This window comes from Siphateles boraxobius, unplaced genomic scaffold (assembly GCF_051911475.1).
Source record: "Siphateles boraxobius isolate OS27281-9 unplaced genomic scaffold, OSU_SipBor_1 25, whole genome shotgun sequence".
In the NCBI taxonomy this organism is placed as follows: domain Eukaryota; kingdom Metazoa; phylum Chordata; class Actinopteri; order Cypriniformes; family Leuciscidae; genus Siphateles; species Siphateles boraxobius.
This window is the reverse complement of record NW_027508866.1, coordinates 31,582,652-31,600,637: the sequence shown is the minus strand read 5'-3', so window position 1 is coordinate 31,600,637 and position 17,986 is coordinate 31,582,652. Positions and strand designations below refer to the sequence as shown.

The 17,986-nt window shown below is 35.7% G+C and overlaps 2 protein-coding genes across 2 annotated transcripts; both read right to left on the bottom strand.

The window, feature by feature from the left end:
• Positions 1 to 6,752: 6,752 nt before the first annotated feature.
• On the bottom strand, positions 6,753 to 11,153 carry LOC143750438 (caspase-3-like). Its single transcript, XM_077243508.1, has 4 exons — positions 10,779 to 11,153; positions 10,026 to 10,189; positions 7,719 to 7,851; positions 6,753 to 7,619 (listed from the first exon to the last, which is right to left on the bottom strand). Exons 1-4 carry the CDS (start codon positions 11,095 to 11,097, stop codon positions 7,306 to 7,308), a joined length of 930 nt encoding a protein of 309 aa, XP_077099623.1. The 5' UTR covers positions 11,098 to 11,153; the 3' UTR covers positions 6,753 to 7,305.
• A 2,534-nt stretch (positions 11,154 to 13,687) lies between these two features.
• Positions 13,688 to 16,124, bottom strand: LOC143750439 (caspase-7-like). Its single transcript, XM_077243509.1, has 4 exons — positions 15,815 to 16,124; positions 15,382 to 15,545; positions 14,747 to 14,879; positions 13,688 to 14,648 (listed from the first exon to the last, which is right to left on the bottom strand). The coding sequence occupies exons 1-4, from the start codon at positions 16,032 to 16,034 to the stop codon at positions 14,335 to 14,337; spliced, it is 831 nt and encodes a 276-aa protein (XP_077099624.1). The 5' UTR covers positions 16,035 to 16,124; the 3' UTR covers positions 13,688 to 14,334.
• Positions 16,125 to 17,986: the final 1,862 nt, after the last annotated feature.

Below are 17,986 nucleotides of genomic sequence, written 5' to 3'. Positions count from 1 at the left end.
ACAAACTGAGCATTTTAAAAATGCAAAACACGTAGGTAATCTGAATTTATTGGTTTGTTTATGTATAAAAGTGTGTTTGTGTGTGTGTATGTGTGTATGTGTCTGTTTTGCACTCTTGATGTTTTATAGATTCACCCCTTCACTGTTGCGTGCTTTTTTTTCTGATTTGTAGATTGTACGCACAAAAAAACTCGGTATTTTCACATTTTTGCCAATTTGCCATTCATTTCCTATCCGGGTCCATTTGGACCCGAAGGTCCTGAGTGTGACAATTTTTTTACAACCACTTAGATTATTCAAATCCTGTCCCCAATTTTTTTGGATGTTCATATACCAAGTACCAAAAAAGTCACCAAATTTCAGACCATTCCGATGAAGCTATGATTTAAAAAAAAAAAATCATTTGGACCGAAGGACCCCAGAGCTTGACACAGTCATCAGATGGTAAACACATGGCACTTTTTGATATATAGCCTATGGTACCTAGTGATGTGTAGGCTATGTGTTTACTTCCAATGGCGGTACCACATTACCTTTTGATATTTTTAACAAAAAAGGTTATTCGAATTTTTTATTTTATATAATAATAATAATATCCTTTATTTTATAAAGCGCCTTTAAAAGCAGCTTCTCAAAGCGCTGTACACACAATAAACTATTGTTAAAAGCAAAACACATCAACAGGTAAATGCAAGTTTAAAAAAGTAGCCTATGTCTTAAGTTGACCTTTAAAAGTGGCATAAGTCTGGGCTTCTCTAAGTTCAAGAGGCAGAGAATTCCAAAGGACAGGTGCATAGAAGTAAAAAGCCCTGTCACCCATAGATTTTAAGCGAGTTTTAGGAACCACCAGCATGCTCGATTGTGAGGAGCGCAATCTGCGATTCGGAGTGTATCAACAGTTCAGATAGATAATTTGGAGCCAGGCCGTGCAAGGACTTATATGTAAGGATCATAATCTTAAATTCGACTCGGAGCCTAACTGGGAGCCAATGCAAGGATTCCAAAACCGGAGTGATATGGTTGCATATTCTGGACCCAGTTAAGATCCTAGCAGCAGAATTTTGTACACGTTGAAGCTTGTGTAGTGTAGATTTAGAAACTCCGGCTAAAAGAGCGTTACAATAGTCAATCCGAGAGACGACGAAGGAATTTATCAGCTTTTCAGCCACAGGAAAAGTTAACATAGGCCGCAATCTAGCGATGTTTCTAAGATGGAAAAAAGATGTTTTAACAGTACTCTGAATGAAAGAATCAAATGAAAGATTAGCATCAAAAATAACTCAAAATAAAACATTTTGCTCTGGATACCCAAAACAGAGCCATCAAGATTAAAAGACAGAGAACCAACTTTGGAGGTTTGATGACGAGAACCAATGAGCATAACTTCAGTTTTATCACTGTTCAAACACAGGAAATTATTACTCATCCAGGTTTTTATTTCAGTAATACAACCAGAAAGAAAATCAACGTTGGAGCGCTCATCTGGTTTTGAGTGTATATAAATTTGCGTATCGTCGGCATAGAAATGATACTGGAGGTTAAATTTTATGAATGTAAGCAGAGTCTGCAACCATTAGGCCTATGTAACGTAATGTGTCATATGAGAAAATTTAATATTTTTCATTGTCATTCGTTTTCATTGATTTGACTGATAACCAATCAGTCAATCAATCAATCAGTCTTTTTGGGGATCAAAAAGAAAGTTCTAACTAGTTAAAGTAACACCAGGTAACTTTTGCTCTCGGGGTCCCCCTACAGTTGGGAAACAGTATTGTCCTCTACTACTGTCGTAAACTCTGTCATCGTGCATTTGTTGACAACCATGATAGCCCTGAACACTGTAGGAGGAGGTCACATGCAGATGTGTTCTGCTTGCGTCGCGTGTGAAATGTCTTCATCCCAGGTACAGTGGCATATATTTCAGCATGTCATATGAATATAATTTCATGGGTTTTATTTTTTTTCTAACGACAAATGATCGCGATGATCACGTTTACAAGCCAGTGTCATTATAGTAGCCTAGTCTATTGGTTACCGTTTTACTGAATCTATATGATACTTCAATGCAATGTTTGAGTGGTAGATAATAACCATATATCGTCAATATTATAATATCAAGCTACCATAAATAAATCTGCAAATTTTACAAATCGATTTGCATTATAGCTTGAGGCTAGACAAATAATCATTACCTGATTCATGAAGATAAACGGAGGATAAGATTGCTTCCGTAACATAGTCAGGCAGACAAAAAAACACCCCAGACTACGGGGTGTCATTGGTTGTTGCGTTAAATGTTACCCAGATACAATAGTGCTATTTTCTGATTGGCTAACAACACCAGACGAACAACACCAGCGGAGACACGCTTGAATTCATGCCTGTTCCACAGTGAGAGCGGCGCGGCCAGAGTTTTGGGCGCTGTGGCATATTAAATATATTACAAATAGTTTTTCAGCGTGAGAAATACAATGTATGGCGGGAGAGCGTGACAAAAGACCGAAATGAGTGACTGTCACGCTCAATGCGTGACACTTGACAGCTCTGCGATTTTAAGGAAGTGGGGGTGGTGGTGGAAGTGACGTAAATGCCGTAAAGCAGTCGAGTTTTGTAGTTCTCTTTGTTCGCCGGTAACTACCCGAAACCCGAAGTTTAAAAGTACGATTAAAAACGCTACAGAGCTATGGCAGACGTGTCATTCAACCTATTGTAAGTCGATGTACCATCACAAGAGACTTGGAAATATATTATGAAGGTTGAAAAGTTACCTGGTGTTACTTTAAATTTGAACAATGTGATTTTGTAACATGAGGGAGAAATTAATTGCATATTGGTGTTGACACCTCGTCTAGTAGAAAATAAATCAATAAAAAATATTTATGTATTCCTACCAGAAAACCAGTTAATTTTTAACAATGTGGTCTTGTGACATGAAAAATGTATATTTGTGTGCTACGACACCACCCTCTAGTTGCAGACTTGTGGTGTCCGTCAGTAGAGTTAACACGTTCCGCCACCAGATGGCGATAATGTTTTAAGAAAACCGGGGCTAGTTGTCACAAACACCTAGTATTCACGGCCAGGGCCAGATTTTTGCATAATGAATTCTAGGCACGTAACCCTTGCTCGCGCGTCCGGATTTTATGAGGTAAAACAGGTGTTGTGTAATAATATTAGTTCCTATGAAAAACTGTTCCAGTTGGTGGACTAGACATGAATGAATGGATGAATGAATGAATGAATGAATGAATGAATGAATGAATGAATGAATGAATGAGGCATTTATATAGCGCTTTTATATGTAGCCTACTACTGTACACCCAAAGCGTTTTACAATTGTATCAGGGAATCTCTCCTCAACCACCACCAGTTTACATGACTACAAATTGAGGCGCGGCCTTGAGACAACTCGCAAAACGACTGGAACTGAAAATTTTAGTGCACTCTTCTCAAATTGCAACTCGTTTAATGGATTATTATTTTTATTTTTTTCAAAAATGTAATGAAGTTTCATTGGTAAGCGTTAACTGAAAAAGTTCACATTTTCAAAACAATGAATACGTTTGTTGGCATGCGTGACTACTACTGTAACAGTAGCCTACAGCAGTTACAACAATGCCTGAAATAAACCTCTACAAATGTATCTGTGCCCTAATAAAATATAGCAATATAAGCTAGACTGGTGTGTGTGTGTGTTTGTGTCATTCTTAATTTATTTTGTAGGCTATAGCTATATAGCCAGTGTTTACCAGCCTCCACAGTAAGGCTCAAGTTCCCTTTATCAACACCAAAATACTATTTAATCATATACTGGATATTATGTAAAATTAAAATTAAAGTAACACAAATAAATGCACATTTACTTGTATCTGTCACATTTTTTTTTAAGTTTTAACAAAGCAACCTCAAAATCTTTCCACACTAGTCTCCAAGCAGGCTACTCAAGTCAAGTCAAGTCATCCTCATTTATATAGCGCTTTTCAAAGTAGATTGTTTCAAAGCAGCTTTACAGAGATAAACATATAATTTAAGGTAACAGAGATTGGTTTAGTTTTATAGTGGTTCTACTAATAGATTATAAAAGATTAAAGGTAGCCTATAGTCCATCCAAAAATGAAAATTCTGTCATCATTTACTCACCCGTTCAAAACCAGTATGACTTCTTTTCTTCTGTGAAAATATTCTAAAGAACAGTGGGAAAACATCTTTCAAAATATGTTCCACAAAAGATTGAGTCATGTAACTTTGAAATAAGATGAGGGCGTCAGAATTTTTATTTTTGAACGAACTATCCCTTTAAAATTGACCGCCAAAAGAGTACATAACATTTCTCTTTATTGTATTTAGGTAACAGTAAAGTACAGTTTAGGGAATCACACACACACAAACACACACACACACACACACACACACACACACACACACACACACACACACACACACACACACACACACACACACACACACACACACACACACATATATATATATTATAAAGCATACATCATGTCTGTTCTTTGACCATGTGCTTCACTGAAAAACAACCTACTTTCGTGCCATGTGTTTTATAATGGTGTGTGAAATAAACCAAAATTTAATTATCTATAATGTTGTGTTAATCGTGTTTAACATTTGAAAATCTTATTAAAAAGTTTTATTTTTTTTTATTTTACAAGTGTACATACAATGATACCATTTCTGTAGGGCAGGAATTCTCAAACGTTTTTGTCCGCCTAAAACATTTACTTGAAGTTCTCCTGAGATTAATAAAGTTAATATTTCAATAGTTTAACAACACACTTTAATGTTCATAGTTCTCAGATGTTGGTTAATGGTGACATGACGTCCATGTAAAGAAAAAAAAAAAATTGTATTTTATTTGGATTATTTGAGTTTTTTACAGTTTGATGCATGCTTTTCATCAACTCACACAATGCAAAATTAAGTGAATGCCTGGTGTCTGAGATAATTATTAAAACGGGGCCTTGGCACTCAAATAGAAAAGCCTCATGTATGTCCAGATCACACACTGCCAGAGCTGCCAGTGACTTCAGCTCTTACATCCAGTCTGAAACAGACAGTAACTTTACATCATGATGAATATATGCATCACAAAAGCAAAATGAAGCCATTATGACATTATGGTGCTGATGACATGCGTATACTGTTTTCCTGTCTTAATTTAAAAATATAGTAACTGCTGGCCTATGTCCAAGAAGACTGGGCCAACAGAACAATGCTTTATGGGTTTATGCACGGTATTATAATCAAATACAACGGCAATGTTTATTATGATGACTACAAGATCAATAAAACATTTTCCTTAGTAGATATGTATTTAACAGAAACATGACTATCAAGAAATTAAAGATGACTCACAACAGGCTAGCTTATAAACATTTTATTATTGCACAAATTATGAACAATAAACCGTATTAGCCTAGATGAGCATGTGTTATTCGCTCATTGTTTGCTCTGCTGTCCTTTTTATGAATGATGTAATCAATCAGGCAAATTGAAAAAACAGCAGACGATTTATCTTATAACACAAACTATTCATTGTTTTGAATATATGAACTGTTTCAGTTAATGTTTAACATTTAAACTGAATGTTTCCAGGCCACGCCCCCAACATGGGAATATCATGAATATTCATGTATACTCTACCCACCGGAACAGTTTTTCACAGGAACTGATTACACAACACCGGCCCTGGTCACGGTAAGTTTGTTTTGTGAATTTCGGTTTCAGGAGGGAAACATGTATGGAAGCAGCTGAACATTTCCATCGTTGTTGGCTTGCTGCCCAGAAAAAAAAGAGACGCTTCACTAAACACACTTTTTTTAAACTTTTTGTGACAGCGTGTTACATTACTAAATTGTCACAATGGGCACGTACAGCAGTCAGTTCCGTTTTATATTGTATACATTTCAAATAAAAAAATTAAACCAGAATATATATAGACTTTTGTTGCAATAATCATAACTTTAAAAAAAAACAGTTAAATCCTGAAGTATAAAACCTGATCATCTGTGTTCATTCAAATGAGCAACAAAATAAAACTTAATGCTGCAGCTCTTGAGTGAACTTTTTTCAGATGGATCCTGACATCAGCATTCTTGATCAACAGGCGTGATGAAATCCTGCATGTCTGGATCTGCTGTCTTTTTATATTTATTCATGTGTAATATCCTGTACGCACCTTAAACTACAGTAAATATAGCAGGGGCAAAGTACGTGTGACCATGGTTACTTAATCTGAGTCACAGACAGCTGAACATTTGTTTCAGTTTTATTTTGAACACAGACAGCATATGATCAAAATGATCACATTCACATTCGTTTTCAGTAATTCTATGAAATAGCTATTGGATCAGACTTTATGTAAACTTATGTTTTAAAAACCAAACAAAATTGCTTGATATTATTATTTAGGTCAATTATGTCTAAGTATTTGCACTTCCATATTTTGCCATATTTTACAAATAGATTAATTTTATTATCTTACAGATTTTTATACATGTTTAACAGTAGCAAAATTTTGTCATTAATAAACTTAAATTACATTTGAATTACTCTTTGCTTGGGGTCAGTACATTAAGGACATTTATAATGCTACAAAAGATTTCTGTTTCAAAAGCTGTTATTTTAACCTTTCTTTTTACCAAAGAATCCTGAAAAAATGTATCACCGTTTCCACAAAAAATATTAAGCAGGACACATTAATAATAAGAAGAAATCTTTATTGAGCAGCAAATCAGCATATTAGAATATTTCTGAAGGATCATGTGACACTGAAGACAAGGATGCTGAAAATTCAGCTTCGCATCACAGGAATCAATTATATTTTAAAACATTTAAAAAAAGAAAAAAGTAATTTTAGATTGTAATAATATTTCGCAATATTACTGTATTTTTGATCAAATAAATGCAGCCTTGGTGAGCATGAGATGCTTCTTTCAAAAACTTTAAAAAATCTTACCGACCCCAAACCTTCAAACGGTAGTGTATATACATAATAAATAGAAGATATATATATATATATATATATATATATATATATGTATATATATGGAGGTAGCAAAAACTCATGATCCAAATGGAGCACTAAGAAAGCAGGTCACATCTGGGAACTTGCCCAACAATCTCACTTCCTTCTGGAGATGAAACTTTATGTGACATGACGTCACTGGCTTCATTCTCAGACTCCGGTGAGATACCTTGAGAGATGTTATAGAAAGGATTATCTGAGATAAAGAAGTTTCCCCATCAGACTTTTTACAGTCAGTCTCTGTTATATGATCTTCAGCTGATGGAGCTCTTCCGTAACCTTCTGGGTTCATCGATGAGTTTTGTGGCAGCAAAGGTCAAGCTCAAATCTTCTGCTGCTGCCGTCCTGCTGAACGGGAACACTTCTCTGGTGAAGCGCGTCACGAAGCACGGCATCTGCTTTTTACCGCCCAACTTTTCCCCTCTCGCCTGGAAGTTGTAGGCCACCTGGTAGTTTAGTCGAGTCAGAAGGTTAGTGATCTCCAGATCTGGACCTCCTTCCTTTTCCAGCAAATCACAGAGAGTCTGAATCAACACTGCGCCTGTAGGATGCATGAACGCAGCGTAACCTTCAAAACGAAACAGAACGCATGAACGTGAGTGAGGAAGTGAAGCGTTTCGGACTTCACGATCTATGCAAACAATGTTTTGGAGTTAATAAACCGTACCTGGTGGTGTGGCGTACATAACTGCAGTGTCAATAGGAATGGAAAAAAGCTCAGACATGCCGACCTCTTCCTCTGAGGATGAAGAGTCTGTCTCCACCTCCACACCTCCATCCAACCCATGACCTCGACAAGCCTGTAGCAGAAAGTCATGAGAATCGCAAACATTCAAATTACAATCTTTATCAAGTCACAAGCTTTAGGAGAATATACAACTCAAAATCAATATTTCATGACTACATTTTTTTTGTGCGAATATCCGTAAGATTGCAACAGCTGTGGGAGAAAACCCCAAAAAATTGCTCTATATTTCTCTACTTCCCATTCATTTCCTATTGACCATTTGGGCATGAACAGTAGAAGTGGGACTTTTTTAAAGACTTTTTAGCCTTTCCGAATCATGATTCGGAATGTAGGAATAATTCACCCGAAAATAAAACTCATCCCATAATATACTCACATTTAAGCCATCCTAGGATTTTCTTTTTTAAGCCGAACACAATTTGAGTTATATTAAATAATATCCTGGCTCTTCCCAGCTTTGTAATGGCATTAAATAGTGTCAGAGTTTTTGAAGCTCCAAAAAGCGCATCCATCCATCATAAAATTAATCCATACGACACCAGTGGGTTAATAAATGCCTTCTGAAGGGAAACGATGGGTTTTTATAGGAAAAATATCCATATTTAAAAATTTATAAACTATAGTCAATAGCTTCCGGCTGAAGGGTGACCTCTGACCTGACGTCTGACACAGCTCCCCTCCTCTTTTATCGAAATCCTCCAACATTTTTTTTTTAATTTCTCGTTTTAGACTTGAAAATCGTAACCGGCATTTTTTTTTCTCAACTAAGCTTACGCTATGCCATACGTCGGGTCAAAGGTCACTGTTCCACCAGAACTCGACTCTCTTGTGAACGCACATACAGCCGTTGCCAGAAGCCAGTGATTATAGATTATAAAGTTTTAAATATGGATATTTTTCTTACAAAAGCCCATTGCTTCGCTTCAGAAGGCATTTATTAACTCACAGAAGTCGTAAGGATTAATTTTTTTGATTGATGGATGGATGCTAGGGATGCACAATATATCGGCTACCATATCGGTATCAGCCGATATATGTTCATTTTTAATGTTGTAGTTATCGGCCATATAAGAAAATTTGGCCGATATATTACAGCCGATAAATTATGGATTATTTCCTTCAGCATAGACACTTCAGATGCACAGTGTTCGCCATGATGGTTTTGAATTGCTTGAAATATGATTGGAATCACTTCAAAAAGGAAAATACAGTTAAGTGCAACATGCAGCGCAAGTCTGTCTCATATACTGTAGGCTACATAAAATTATGAGAACATTGTAATTGTATGCTTGGGACATGGCTTTTCACGGTGAGATTTTTGTTTTTGTAATCAGGCTCTCAAACATTATGTAAGAATTTGGATTTAGATTTATCGACCAATATATTGGTTATCAGCCGCTATATATAAGAATTATCGGTTATCGGTATAGGACAAAATCTAATATCGGTTCACCCGTAATGAATGCGCTTTTTGGAGCTTCAAAAACTCTGTCACTATTCAATGACATATACACATGGCTTGAGGGTGAGTATATTATGGGATCATTTTCATTTTTGGGTGAACTATTCATTTAAGAATTCATTCCCTTGTTTTAGTTAAATCACGGGGACGCAATAAAGAATTCATTCCCTTGTTTTAGTTAAATCACGGGGACGCAATAAAGAATTTGCTCCCTCGTTTTAGTAAATCGTGGCCTAAAATAAGGGAACAAATTATTACAACGTGACCATGATTTAGTAAAACGAGGGAATGAATACTTAATCCATGGCCACAATCTCTCTCTCTCTCTCTCTCTCTCTCTCTCTCTCTCTCTCTCTCTCTCTCTCTCTCCCTATATATATATATATATACTGTATATATATATATACTGTATATATATATATATATACTGTATATATATATATATACTGTATATATATATATATATATATATATATATATATATATATATATATATATAGTTTGTCCCGTATGTCACGTGTAGGGCTCTCTGTACTACTCTGTGTACTGTACTCTCTGTACAGTTAATTCCAATTAAGATAAAAAATGTAAAATCTTTCAAAATGCTAAAAACAAAAAGTATAGATTTCAAAAGAATTAAAGCGAAAGAATTCAAAACTGCTATGTAATGTCGACAGCCATCGATACTTATAACACGGGCTCTTATGCAAGAACACGAAAGGTGACAAGAGTTTGTCAGTGAGGACGGTTTTCAGGAATTGTACCTGGATGAGGAAGAGTTTGCTCTTGTCCGCCATTGACGGGCCTGTGAAGAAGCTGTAGATCTCGGACAGTTTCACAGCATGTCCGTCAGCACCAAACACAACACCCTCCTCACCATGAGTGGATATGATGCCCATAAAACAGTCTTTGACCGTCTTCTCGCTCTCTGAGGATGGAAGACAGAGTAAAAAAAAAAACAGTGATATAACCAAATAAAACAAGCAGATTCTGCATGTTCTTTTTTTAACTTATTTGTTCCTATTGAAAAATGATTAGTTATCTTCAGGCAAAACTCATATGCTGTCATTGTTAGGACTGGCTATGGACTGATTTACAATGACTCAATCTCCTCCGTTCATATCCCATATCATATATGTTCAAATTCCAGTCTGCGTGAGTTTCAGTAATTGACTAGTAGTTTTATTGCTCATATGATTAATTCATTCATTTTTAAATGATAGCAACATCAAATTGTCATTCAACCCCCCCAAAACCCGAGAAGAATAAAGAATTTCTTTATTGTATTTCAACAAAAATGTACAAGTTTAAACCGAGCTTGTGCCAATCTGTGCTTGCTGATAATTGAAGCCTATTATTAACAAACGTGGACTTTGGCACCAATAAATGACCTTATGTAATGTGTTTTTAGAGGGGTTTTTAAGAAACACAAAAGCAAGCACAGCAGAAATGAAACATGAATTCTGCTTGGAGGAAAAAATCCTTTTTTAAATTATTAGATTAAACAATATAATTACCTGCTTTAAATGCTTCATAGATCTCTTCTGCTTCAATGTCTATTTTGATTTCCACAGAGAAGCCGAGTTTGTTGAGGATTTTGTGAAGCCTTTGAGTGTCTCTCTTCACGCCGCTCCTCCTGCTCAGATCTACACCTGGATAGAAGTTCTCCACAGACACTATTAACGCCCTGTTCTTCATCCTCTTGTTTGTTGTGAAAGGATATCTACAAAAAGACATGATTCTCTGTTCTGTCAAACGCCGAGGTGTAATGCAGTCAAAAACTGTGTGAGAATAAGGAGTCTGTCTCGACATCATAAAACAGGTGAGTCCAGCCATTTGCAGTCTGTCAGGCCATATATGGAGCGTTTCCTCCAGGCTTTAACAGTGTCATGAGTCTGATCTACGCAACACTGGCAGTTCCAGACAGATCAGAAGCTTTAGCTCATAAAAAGATGATTTACTACCTTTATAGGTGCTTGTATTTATCTTCCAATTTACCAGCAATGATAACTCAAATTGAAATAATATTCCCAATGTATGCAGTATATATTTACATAAAATGTTTTTACTTGCTTTACACTTTAAGTTAAACCATAAGAATACTGAAACTACAATAGCAATTGATACAAAGTAAACAAACAAAGTAAACAGAAAAGTATATCACCCTGTTTTCTGCTAATTTCCACTGTGTCTGTTACCGTTTCTTATATTTTTATTAGCTATGTTCATGTTCATACCTGCTGAAATACAAAACTCCAGTGGAAAGTACATCAATGATGCTGCCCGTCTACTGGGTTCATATCCAACTGTTCTCAGCACAAATAAAGATGTGCTCCCATTCCAAAGGCTTAAATGTAAATCGTTGTTTAAGACTGCTGCAGAAGTAGCACATAAACGGCGTTGTCATGTGAGATATATCTGCAGCACCACATACGTTTCAGGACACACGTGAAGGCGAACCATATATGGTATGAAGTGGGAATAAAATACTATGGAAGTCAGTGGGGACCAGAAACGGTTAGTTAACCAACATTCTTCAAAAAAATCTTATTTTGTAACCAACAGAACAAAGACTCTCATACAGGTTTAGTCAGAACTTGAGGGTGAGAAAATTGAGACATAATTTTCGAGGGAACTATCCCTTTAACATGAACTAACAATGAGCAATACTTCTTCAACATTTATTAAACTAGTTCATTGTTAGTTCATGTTAGTTAATGCATTAACAAATTTAAAGTGTAACCAAGACATTTCAACAACAAATAATAGAACTAAAATTATAATTGAAAAATTAAACAGAAGTTATAATAAAAAAAAATGTATTAACTTAACACTCTTGAAAAGAATAGTTTACTTTTCAGTCCCATTATTTAATTCTTAAAAAAGACTCCATGTCTTTCCTAATTGGAAACAAAATGTAATCTTTGGAATCTTCCAACCGTTCCATTAAATGTTTGGAGGGCCATTTCCTCGTCCGCCTCTTCCATTTTGAGGAAAAGAAGCTCCTGAACACGTCTGTTAGAATTTATCCTTTACACAGCCAATTTCGTGAATCTAATTATTGGGAATTCCATCTTTAAAAATTGGCAAAGAATAATTACATTTTTAATATTCATATAGGCCTATATTTAATTATAATATAACTTATATGATGAAAACCGTGCTGCTGCTGCTGGATGTGGCTTGTTCTTCATGTCTCCTTTGTTAAAGCTTGTTGGTAGTGTGTTTTGGAGGTTTTCTGTAATTTCTTTGGTTGTTTTAGTATTGTGTAAGATGGAGGAAAATGAAGAGATGAAGTAACTCCTAAACTCCTAACTCCTAAATTAGTGGCCACCATCTCCTTATATTTGGAAAGTCATGCTTTAAGACAGAAATATAGAGAAAACTTTAAATATCAACTGCAACAACAGCATGAAATCCATGCAATTTACTTGAGCTGGTAATTTTTACATAAGCTATTTAAAATCAAAAGGGGCTCAACCCGAAAAAAAAGAATCAAACACAACGTGTAGAGCATACTGAAAAACAACAAAACTCAGGAAAAATGTAAATTTAAAATGGGGGTAATCCTTTACAATAAGGTTTCATTTGTTAACATTAGTTAATGTGTTAACAAACATGAAATAACCATGAGCAATACATTTGTTACTGTATTTGTTCAAATAAAATGTGAAATACTTGCACATAATCTATATTTAGAAAAATAAACACTTAACTTAATATATAAATAAATTGTTAACCACGTAATAAAAGAAACACAGTGCTCTCCACCACCACGTTCACACCAGAAACACACACACGTGCTCTCCGCGATATACGTGTGACCTGGCTTATGCGTCGTGAAACGTGTGTGATGTTGCAGGGCTGCAGCTGGTAAGTCACATGACAATGACAACATGGCGAATGTAGTATGTCCGGATTACATTCATGCTACACACATTCATACTAGAACATACTTTTTTAGAACTCGTAAGTACTAAGTCAAAAAGTGTATTTCGGACACAGCCTTGGCCTTTATTAATGCTTCAAAATCCATAAAAGTTGTTACTTTATGAAGATTTGAGGAGGAATTTAATTCTTATTTCTAAATAATTATGTATAGACCTCATTTATAGCTGTTTTTTTAAGTGATAATGTTATGACAAGATGAAACTTGTTTTTAATGTCTGCTGAACTGTGTGAGCCTGTAGGTGTCTATCAGTGCCTGCTTTTCCTCTATGGCTGTAAAACTGTAAGTACGCTTCTGTTGATAAGTACGGAGTGCTTCTTATCATTGATGTCTGTTTCTCTTGATAAAGTGTTCTGATCCTTCAAGTCAAGAAGTACAACACATGAAGATGCACCTCTGTCAGTATCAGATGCTCATAAATAAATAGCTGTCACCTGAATGTTCCAGTCGGTATAGACTCCCCAGACACACTTGTTACTCACATTTCACATGTTCATTTAATGTTTAACATGACAAAGAAATGATAGTCATCAATCCATATGTTTAAATGGAACCTGGCATTAGTGTTTGTGACTAACAGGCCATGTTGAAATCCTGTGTTTCTGGATTGGCTGTCAACTCGCCTCACATGAGCACTTGAAAGTACAGAGCGTGCAATAAACGGTTCACACCTTGAAGTACAATATGGCAGCGATGAAGAATGACTATGACGTATAACTGGGCGTGACATTTGTTTTAAACACATTCAGTGTTTCCAAGAATCAATATTTTATTCAACTGTTGTTGAACCAGAGATCATTGTAGGTTTTATTTGCATATCATATAATAGATAAACACTTTCAAGATGAATATATATTAACACAAATTAAATAACAGAATATTCCCGATGTTTTATTAAAACAATCTAATTTAATAAAGATACATAAAAGAAGTAGTTCAAGACTTCAAAGGAACACTATGAAATAGATCATGTAGGCCTACCTGCACATTTCCCATCAGCTGACTTCCTGCTGCCGATGCAACTTTCTAAAGTTATGTTATCTCAACCAATGAGATAATATAGATATCTAACAAGAAGACGTTTCTCCACATATTTTTTACAGTCAGTCTCTGTTACATGATCTTCAGCTGATGGAGCTCTTCCGTAACCTTCTGGGTTCGTCGATGAGTTTTGTGGCAGCAAAGGTCAAGCTCAAATCTTCTGCTGCTGGCGTCCTGCTGAACGGGAACACTTCTCTGGTGAAGCGCGTCACGAAGCACGGCATCTGCTTTTTACCGCTCAACTTTTCCCCTCTCGCCTGGAAGTTGTAGGCCACCTGGTAGTTTAGTCGAGTCAGAAGGTTAGTGATCTCCAGATCTGGACCTCCTTCCTTTTCCAGCAAATCACAGAGAGTCTGAATCAACACTGCGCCTGTAGGATGCATGAACGCAGCGTAACCTTCAAAACAAAAGAGACGCATGAACGTGAGTGAGGAAGTGAAGCGTTTCGGACTTCACGATCTAGGCAAACAATGTTTTGGAGTTAATAAACCGTACCTGGTGGTGTGGCGTACATAACTGCAGTGTCAATAGGAATGGAAAAAAGCTCAGACATGCCGACCTCTTCCTCTGAGGATGAAGAGTCTGTCTCCACCTCCACACCTCCATCCAACCCATGACCTCGACAAGCCTGTAGCAGAAAGTCACGAGAATCGCAAACACTCAAAATCAAAATCAATATTTTATGTCTACATATTTTATTTGAAGTAGCCATGCCATAAGGAAATAAGATTTCAACAGCTGTGGGAGAAACCCCCCAAAAATTGCTCTATATTTTCGTATTTCCCATTAATTTCCTATGGTGGTCGTTTTTGACCGTGAACAGTCAAAAGTGTGATTTTTTTTTTTTTAAAGACCATTTAACCTTTTTGAATCATCTCCATGTTTTTTAATCTGTGTGTGTGTTCACAAATCAAGTGTCACAAAAGAAACAAAGTTTAGTAAAATTCAGATGAGGTAAAAAAGTGAAACAATTCAAATTGCAAACATGTCTAAAATTCCAGTATAGATGGCTAAAGGATTTATAAAATGGAATGCAATATCAACACGTCCCTCTTGAGGCACAGACTCTTACGCAAGAACATGAAAGGTCACAAGAGTTTGCCAGTGAGGACTGTTTTCAGGAATTGTACCTGGATCAGGAAGAGTTTGCTCTTGTCCGCCATTGACGGGCCTGTGAAGAAGCTGTAGATCTCGGACAGTTTCACGGCATGTCCGTCAGCACCAAACACAACACCCTCCTCACCATGAGTGGATATGATGCCCATAAAACAGTCTTTGACCGTCTTCCCGCTCTCTGAGGATGGAGGACAGAGTTAGTGAGTATCTGGAATGGATAGTAAGTTTTACTAGTCTGATTATCTCCAGTCAAATTTGTAATGACATTCAAACCCATTGACTCGTCCCCACAATATATATGAAACAATTTCACTTCTTTACATAAATAGAAGAATCAAAATGCGGTGTAAGAAGTCATATTAGAAATAAAATGCATCTGTGTTTGCTGATAGTGATGTTTTTAAATTAGTAAAGTAAACATCAATACATTAGGCTGGCTCATATTACCTGTTTTAAATGCTTCATAGATCTCTTCTGCTTCAATGTCTATTTTGATTTCCACAGAGAAGCCGAGTTTGTTGAGGATTTTGTGAAGCCTTTGAGTGTCTCTCTTCACGCCGCTCCTCCTGCTCAGATCTACACCTGGATAGAAGTTCTCCACAGACACTATTAACGCCTTGTTCCTCACAGTCTTGCTAGCTTTGAAAGGATATCTAAAAAAAGACATGATTCTCTCTTCTGTCAAACGCTGAATTTCAATGCAATCAAATTGTTTCAGAGTAAGTTGCCTTAGTTCTCAGATGATCTGCCTGTATTTATAGTATGAGTCATGCCCATTTTCAGAAGTCATAAGGAGAATGTTGTTCCTGGGCAATACCTTTGTGTCATCATGTCTGATTACACAACTTCATAACTTGCTGTCTGCAATCTTTAAAGGAAATAAAACGTGTAGGAGCTTTTTATTCATTTACACTTGCAAAGATATCGGAGGAAGCAGTAAGCAGCATTTCACCTGAAGACAGGGATAGAAAAGATCCAATTAATATTTCAATATAGTTTGTTATTATAATTATTGAAGGTTAATCTCTGTTTATATACACAGGGGGAAAAAAGTTAACCAATTACTGAAGAAAAATGCTATTTCAGTCTTTTGACTTCAAATTTCCATTTTTAATTCAATGTGTTGCTTTCTATTTTGTTGCAATTATTTGGGAACCTTACTAGCAAATAGATTTCTGAGTGAACAGTGAATCCTACACCAAATTTTAATAACCATGAGCAACACATTTGTTACTGTATTTTTTAATCTTAGTTAATAATAATACACCTGTTAATTGTTTTTTATGTCACAGTCAGTGCATTAACTAATGTTAACAAATACAACTTTTGATTTTAATAATGTTTTGATAAATGCTGAAATTAATATTAACTAAGATTAATAAATGCTGTAGAAGTGGAGTTCTTAATTAGTTCATGTTAACATATTTAACTATTGAAACCTTATTGCAAAGTGGTCCTGATTTCATGATAGCTAACACTATATGCATAGCCTATAATACATACATAAAACTTACAACATCAACAAATATGAATTCCTGATAATTACCTTCTGCCCCCCCCCCCCCCCTTCCTGTTTTCTTCAGCATTCACACCGTATTTTAAAGTTACTCCAAAAATGATCAGAACAACTTTTTTTTTATTCACCAATTATTGTAAAAATTAACATTCAAAATAACAAAGCATTGTTTTTTGCTAACAGTTATAATGAATAAAGTGAGTTCAAAACAATCAAATTGATTGAAACCAAAGTCAAATTGGACTTTGGATTCAAAACCTCCTTGCCCTTCCTTGTGTGACAACTAGCCCCAGTCTCCACTATGCTATACTATAGAATAGGCCTATAATTTAGATGAGAAATAAATGATTTTCTTTTAAATTATATTTTGCAATCACATTGTGACTCTGCACGTAGTCACGCATTCACAGGTGTAATGCATAGTCTAGACTAAAGAAACATTCCTTTTGATTTCGTTTTTAATTGCAGCTTTTCCTGTCTGCCAAACTTCCCTAAAAAGTCCCTGTCTGTCCCTGTCTTAAGTAGAAGCTACCCAAGTATTTCCAGGTTCATGAGAGTTTAATTTGGCTACTGATTCCATTCATTCAATATTCAAATAGATTAAAGTCAGCCTGCATGTGTTCAGATCCATTTGTACCCCATCTTTATTAATGTTAGCTCTCTAAAACATGTGTAACTAAAGTTAATTATGACTAAAAATAGAGATTAAATGTGTAAACTTCCATAAATATAGGTAACAATTAATTATTAATTTATTCATGAAAGTATTTTCAAGTTTTTGATTGGCAGTTTAATTTTTTTTATTGTTCATCAGCTGGAAAAAAACATTCAGAAAGTGATTTCAACTATTTTAGTCTAGGCTTAAGCCTTGTCTGTGAAACCGGCCATAAAACTTTATAGTTATCATCCTTGGTGTGAACACTCTTAACACTTTTATAAACGATTCCTTAAGACAACAGTGATTTTATATAGTTAAGGGTTGCTGTTATACAAAAATATTTGTCTGTAAGCAGGGACGGATTATGACTTGTAAAGGACCCGGGGCCGGTTATCTCCAAAGCCCCTGCAACTTGCTGAAATGTATCATGTATATTTACCTCAGA

Excerpts from the sequence above, each read along its gene's own strand:
- LOC143750438 (XM_077243508.1), bottom strand. The coding sequence starts at position 11,097 with ATGGCTGGACTCACCTGTTTTATGATGTCGAGACAGACTCCTTATTCT. Across the intron at positions 10,190-10,778 it reads CTATGAAGCATTTAAAGCAG|AGAGCGAGAAGACGGTCAAA; the intron begins GTAATTATATTG and ends TTCCATCCTCAG. Across the intron at positions 7,620-7,718 it reads TATGTACGCCACACCACCAG|GTTACGCTGCGTTCATGCAT; the intron begins GTACGGTTTATT and ends TTCGTTTTGAAG.
- LOC143750439 (XM_077243509.1), bottom strand. The coding sequence starts at position 16,034 with ATGTCTTTTTTTAGATATCCTTTCAAAGCTAGCAAGACTGTGAGGAAC. Across the intron at positions 15,546-15,814 it reads CTATGAAGCATTTAAAACAG|AGAGCGGGAAGACGGTCAAA; the intron begins GTAATATGAGCC and ends CTCCATCCTCAG. Across the intron at positions 14,649-14,746 it reads TATGTACGCCACACCACCAG|GTTACGCTGCGTTCATGCAT; the intron begins GTACGGTTTATT and ends TTTGTTTTGAAG.